Here is a 6,982-nt window from a genome sequence, read left to right as displayed (position 1 = left end):
TCCTTTGGCTGGTCCAGCAGCAGAGAGGCCAAGGGCACCGTGGCGGCCGATGTGGACGTGAGCCTCAAGGAGCCCCAAGTGACGGCACCCTCGGGAACCGCCGAAGTCGACGTGACCCTTCTCGGTGCTGAGATGGAATCTCCTGACATTGTTGTTACTTCTGGTTTATCGTCTTTTAAGGATGAGTCTACTGGTAAATCTAAAGTTTCCTTATTTAGTATGCCTAAAGTTTCACTTTCTAGGAGTTCGAAGCTACAGTTTCCAAGTAAGTCTAGTATTGAATGTTCTGAGTCAGAAACTATTTGTTATTCTCTAACTGAGGAGTCTCCTGCTGTGATTTCAGGCAGTGCTGGAAATAAACTGTTTCCTGACATTAAGGGAGACAGCTCTTCTAAAAGCAGTAAATTTAGAATTCCTAGCTTGGGTTTCTCCAAAGTTGACATTAGTTCTTCTGAAGTTGACCAAGATTCTCCTTTATCAAAAGGGGATGTAACTCTTACCAAATATCAATTGAATGTAGCAGAATCTGAATCAAAAATATCCTCTTCTGGTGATACAAATATGTCATTAACAGATTTTGAGATTTTGAATGAAGAGGATTCTTCTGAGCTAGGGATTATGAAGCCAGGAGGAGTGAAGCCAGGAAGTGTGAAAATGCCGCATGCTGAGCTGTCTGTTGGTGACACAGAATATACAGTTAAAATGCCTAAATTCAGAAAACCAAAATTTGGAATTTCTTGGTCAAAGGGAAAACCATCAGAAAGTGACATTGGTTCCAAAGTGGAATCTGATTTTTCCAAGGGAAAGATAACATCTGAAGTGTTTGATGTTGAAAATCCATCTCTGATTCCTGAACCTGAGCTGGGCCTAAAAATGAAAAAGCCCTTACCTGAATTTGTTATGGGTGCATCAAATTTGGATGTTTGTCTCCCATCACCGGAGGTTACCATGCCAAAATTAGAAATGGATATCCATGGCCCAGAGTGCAAGAAAGAGCAAGAATTAATTTCTGGTGAGAAGGATAATGAGGAGAAAGAAAGCAAATTTAAAATGTCAAAATTCAAACTGCTGTCATTTAGTCGGTCCCCAAAGAAAGAAGCTATTGTTCCTTCTGAAGCTGAAGGACATCTGGAAGAATCCACTGTGTCTGTTTTATCTGGGGACACAGAATCTAAATTAGCACTCATAACCCCTGAGAATCAAGAACTTCATGTGGAATTAGATACAGCAGCAGAAAAAGATGGTGAAAAGGGCAAAACCAAGAAGTCTCAATTTATCATGCCAAAGATCTCACTTGCTAAAGTGAAGGGTCAAAAAGTCCAGGGCTCTCTGCCTGTACTAGAAACTGATGTTTGTGATCTCAAACAAGAAAAATGTGGAGATACCTCAGTACAGATATCTGACAAAGTGAGTAGTGAAGAAAGGGCAGAAATGGGTTTAAAGGTGCCAAAAGTTAGAGTTCCAACTCTGGAATTTTCCAGACCTGAAGTCAAAGGTCCCAAAATAGAAATGGGTATTAGCATGCCTGCAGGTGCAGACATACTTCCTGCATGTGAACAAGATGGCCTGACATTGAAATCAGCTGCTGATGATATTCCTTCCTCAGATATTAAGATGATAACTGAAGGCTCAATTGAGGTGAAGAGTCCTGAGACAAGTGTTGAAAGAATATCAAGTGAAATTGCCGAAAGTGGTGTAGAAATAAAAGCTGAAGGTCCTGAAGGGAAAACAAAAATGTCTAAATTCCAAATGCCAAAGTTTGGAATGACACATTCTAAAGGGAAAGGATCAGAAAAGGAGGTCAGCCAAACCAAACTGGAAGCCAAGGTTCCCCAACTAAAAGCAAGGATAGAAATAGCTGACATTGCCGTGGAAGCACCAAATTTGGAGGTGGAATGTGGTGAAGGAAAAGAATCTTCCAGCTCTAAGTTGAAAATAACCAAAGCTGACAAGAAGGCATCAGAAGCTGATATTCACTTCCCATCAGGTAACATTTCTATCTCAAAAACAGACAGTGATATTCAAGATTCAGATATGGCACTAAAAATTAAAGAGGAAACAAAGCGTGAGAATGAAGATGGAGAAGAGAAAGAAGGACATTTCAAAATGCCAAAATTCAAACTTCCATCCTTCAGTTGGTCACCAAAGAAGGAAGCAATTGTTAAAGCAGATTCTGGAGCAAATTTAGAAGAGAATAAAGTTACTGTAATGTCAGGCGGAATAGACACAGAAGTGGAAGGAACTGTAACTGATGATCAAGGACCTAGGCCTGCCCTTGATCTGGAAATATCTGCTGGAAAAGATCAACAAAAAAGTCCAATTAAAAAGCCTCAGTTTGTCATGCCTAAAATTTCCCTTTCCAAGATCAAGATTCCCAAATCTCAGGGACATTCATCAAAAGTTGAAGCTGGCAGTACTGTAACTAAACCAGAAGGAGATGGAGATGATTCAATACAGATACCTGATATAGAAAGAAGTCATTCCAAAAGGACAGAAGAAGGGGCACAAATAAGCATAAAAACAGCTGCAGTTCAGATCCCCACCTTGGAGGTTTTCAAAACAGAAGACTTCCAAGCAGATATGGGAGTTAGCTCAGAAAAGACTGATGCTGCTCTGACTGCCTCAGAGGAGAGTTTTCAACAGGTTGTCCTAAAATCAGGTTCTGATGAAGATTCAATTCAAAAAACAGGCATTGAGTTCTCCAAAGGAGAAACTTCAATTGAACTGGGAAGCACTGAAATAGCAACTGAACGATCATTAGTTATGGATGGAAGAAAGAAGAAATTGGAAGGTCTTGATGGACAGATTAAAATGCCCAAATTCCATAAGCCAAAGTTTGGAATCTCCCTGACAAAAGGGAAGGGCCCAGAGCCAGAGATCAGCTCTCCAAAATTAGAAGCTGAGCTACCTCAGCTAAAAATGACGGCAGAAAGTGCTGACATTGCTGTGAGAGTGCCAGCATCAGAACTTTCATCTGATATGTCAGATCCTGGGCTAGAGGTTTATGCTTCAAAGGCAAAAACACCTCAAGTTCTGACGGCTGTCATTGAAGTTCCAAAGGTAGACATAAGCCCCCATTCAGAGTCTAAACCAATGACAGAGGGAGACACTGAGAGCCTTGAGAAGAAAGAAATCAAATCAGAAGAAGAAATAAAAGCTGAAGAAGCTCAGACTGAAGAACATCAAGGATGGTTTAAAATGCCAAAATTCAGAATACCTGCATTTGGCCGCACATCCTTAAAGGAAAAGAAAGGTGATGCTGATGTTGAAAGAAGTCTGGAAAAACCTCAGGCAAGCATTCCTTCTGCCAAAGTACAAACTGAAGCAAGTATTCCAGTTGCTGAAATTACTATTGGAAAAGAAAGAATTCCAAAATTAGGAGATTCTGTGGAGAGTTCTGTTATTAGCTTGCCAAAGGCAGAAGGAGATATTTCATTATCTGCAGAAAGAGACATTAGAGTAAATATTCCAAAACCTGAAACTTATGCAGACATAGTTAAGCGTGGTGCTGAAGGACAAAAAATTCACAGTTCAGAATTCACAGTGTCTTCAGTGGGATTACCTAAAACAGAACTAAGTGCTTCAATAATTGACAAAGATAACAGTTCACCAAGTAAGTTCTCTATGAGTACTTCGACTCTGCAAGAGCAAAAAGTCAAATCACAGGATACAGATATTCCAAAGGCAGAAAGTTCCACTGAACTAAAGACATTAAGTGCAGAATTTAAAACATCATCAGGTGAAATTACTCTGGACAGAACACAGGAAAAAATAGATGCAAGTCTTCCAAAGGGAGAACTAGACCTTCAAAGTCAAGGAGCAGTGATTAAAACAGTGAAGATAAGGACAAGTGAAATGAAAATTATAGGAAAAAGTAGTGAGTTAAAGTGGCCGACAGGTGAGTGGGCTACTGCAAAGGGATCAGAAGATGCTGGTTTTGTTGCAGCTAAGATGGAAGATATAAAGGTAGAAGTTCCAGAAGTGAAGACGGATGTTGAAATTGTGAGAGTAGATCCTGAAATGCAATGTCAAGTGAAACGTGTTGAAAAGGACATGTCTGCAAATGTGGAAGCGCAAGTAGAAGACAGAGCAGAAACAAGTAAAATTAAAACTTACAAGTTTAAGATTCCAAAGTTTGGAGTATTGCGTTCAGAAGTGAAGGGTTTTGAAGATGGTATCAGTTTGACTAAGTCAGGAGCTGTTTCAGTATCTGAAACTGAAATAGGCAGAGTGGAAATACAGATTCAAAAATCAGAAGGATCCATTGGCCCAACAAGTCCAACTCTAGATCACATGGAATCATCTGCTAGAGTAACAGTGGAAACAGTGGACAAATCACAAGATGGTCCAGAAGTAAATATAAAAATTCCCAAACTAAAAATACCAAGATTCACTTTCAAAGTTCTCCCAAGTGAAGTTGATGTTTCACTGTCAAAAGTGATAACAGATCCAAAAGGAACTAGTGCTGATATTGAAGTGGTGCACTTGCCAACAAGCTCTACTATCCCTGAGGAAATGCCAGAGACTCTAGAAGGTGATATTCAAAAAGCAAAAAGCAAAATTCTAACACTGACTGAACCTGACATTAAAACAGCACAGATGACTACTACCATAGACTCCTGCCTTTCAAATGCAAGGCAAGACATTCATTGGTCATACGTAGAAGGCCAAGAAGTGAGTGAGAAAGTAGAACCTGAACATGTTGCTATTGAAAGGTGTGAAATTTACTCTAGCCAGATAGTGAAGGAATCAGAGATTCTCTCATCAGAAGTTAAAACTGCTACTTTGGGATTTTCATTGCTGAAGGTGAAGTTGCCTGAATCACATAGCAACTTAGAAGTGCTAGCCCAGCAGAGCCCTTCAATGGAAAATGCATCAGTGAACAAATCCGAACATTCTGATGAAAGCTTTGCAGTAACTGCACAGAGGACTGGCAATGCTGAGCTTAAACTATCTGACAAACCACACAGTGAGACTGAAGAATCTAGTGGAATGATAGGTTTGCCAAAGTTAAAAACATTTGCTGCTGAAGTAAAGCCTTCCAGTAAACCTGAAGAGAGTCATCCTAAGGCACCAGAGAAAATAACTGCAGCTCCTCTCTCTAAAGATGAGGATATAGCTGAAGCACAAGAAGATGAAGAAAAGTATGTAACTAATGAAAAAGAGAAAGCTGACAGCAAAAGATCTCCTGGGAGATTCAAATTTTGGCTTCCAAGTATTGGCTTTTCATCTTCTGGTGATGAAACAAGCTCAGATTCAAAAACAGAAGTGAAAAAATCAGAAGAAACGAGGCCAGAAGATACAAAACCTGCTGACATATCAGATAGTGATTCTTCTAAGCAAACTGAAAAAACTGGATGGTTTAGATTTCCCAAACTTGGTTTCACATCTCCTTCCAAAAAAGCTAAGACAGTTGACAAAGAAGAGACAAGTCATAAAGAAAGAAGAATGTCAGATGCAGATAGCCCGTCAGATAAACCTGATGTATTTTTCGATGCACAAGAAAGCTTATCACCTAAAGAAATAGCAGACAGTGAAAAACAAGAAATCGACGGGACCTCATCTAACGTTCCAGTTTCTCAAACTATTGTTACATCTTCAGCAAGGACTGAACTGATATTGCTGGAGGAAGAAAAAGCTAGTGAACCTAGTATTCCTGGAGATACAACCAAATGAACATTGTCTTCTGCCAACTACCCAGTGAAAATAGAATAATCTATACAGAAAAAAAAATGAAAAAAAAGTTTTCCTAATTTTCCAGTAACCAAAAATTAAACAAAACTTAAAACTGATATTTATGAAAACAGTTTGTTGAAGAGAATTTACCACATCTAAATCTTCCTGTTCTTGAACATGCTATACTGTAATGAAAATACTGATTTCTTCAAATCTGCTCCAAAGGCAAGAACTGTGACAGGTACAGGGGAGTTCATAGTTCTAGTAAAGTCTGAAAAGATACCTGAACCATGAAAGTAAACCTTTGAAAGACTCAGTGACAGCAAAATGTCTTGTTAAATATGCTTCTCAGAAACACCAGATAGGATTAGATGATATATTATTTGCAGAGCAGAGTATAAACTAGTACTATGAGAATTATATTCATCTGTTTAGATTTTGGATCTCTCTGACCTATTTTTGCTTTCTTACTAAAGCATTTTTCTTTGTTTCAGCTAAAGTAAATGTATATTCCACAATAATTTTGAAAAGCAAAATAAAAACTACATACTAGCGTAGACAAAGGCTTTACCCCTTCCTCTCTTCTCATGTTTTTTTATTAGCATGGTGGGTCATATTTAGCCTTAAAAGATTAATAAATAAATTCAAGACCAAAAAAAAAACCCACCTTTAATTAGTTCACATTTTTAAGGTACCCAAATAATACATGGTGGTAATTATTATGAAAATGTGGATAAATAAATTTTATGTGTATATTTACTGAATAATTAAATGCACAGAATGATCTACCACGCTTTGGTGGAATTGCTTCAGATATTTTCTGGGAAAGGAGATGTATATATAGTTATTTACCTCTTTGTTTATATTAATGCTTCTCTCAAGTGCACAGCCAAAACCAGAGTGCATATATGACGGCCTTCATATGTATCATTAAAACACTACATTCTTAATTCACAATAAATTCACTACATGAAAAATAACACGAGTAGCCTGAATTACTGCTAGTGCCACTACCATTTGCTCATTCTGAAAGCTACGGCTGAAAATGCCAGCTTAAATTTGCAAAAGGTTTGATTATCACCCACTATGTGCTGAAATGATTGCTTAATGGCAGCACAGTTTCTAAATATGATGGTGTTGGTTACAAACTAATCTGAAACTTTTCACCCATTACATTTCTGAGTTTTGTAGATTTGGGTGTGCAGTCCTGCTTCTTTGTAGTGTTTTTCTCATCCTGTATTTTCTTTCTCCATATTCTACTTACAACAGGGAAGGAGACACAGCAAATTGTTTAGAAATTGAGTTA

The 6,982-nt window shown here is 38.3% G+C and overlaps 1 protein-coding gene across 1 annotated transcript in view; it reads left to right on the top strand.

Annotated features, from left to right (window-relative positions):
• AHNAK2 (AHNAK nucleoprotein 2) overlaps nucleotides 1-6,656 on the top strand; it is a 35,589-nt gene extending 28,933 nt beyond the window's left edge. Inside the window, exon 8 of the mRNA XM_021403374.1 lies at nucleotides 4-6,656. Coding sequence (XP_021259049.1) covers nucleotides 4-5,676 — 5,673 coding nt within the window. The 3' untranslated portion in view covers nucleotides 5,677-6,656. The remainder of the gene's footprint in view (nucleotides 1-3) is intronic.

This window comes from Numida meleagris, chromosome 6, assembly GCF_002078875.1.
Source record: "Numida meleagris isolate 19003 breed g44 Domestic line chromosome 6, NumMel1.0, whole genome shotgun sequence".
Taxonomy (NCBI): Eukaryota; Metazoa; Chordata; class Aves; order Galliformes; family Numididae; genus Numida; species Numida meleagris.
This window is presented reverse-complemented; position numbering and strand designations above follow the sequence as displayed.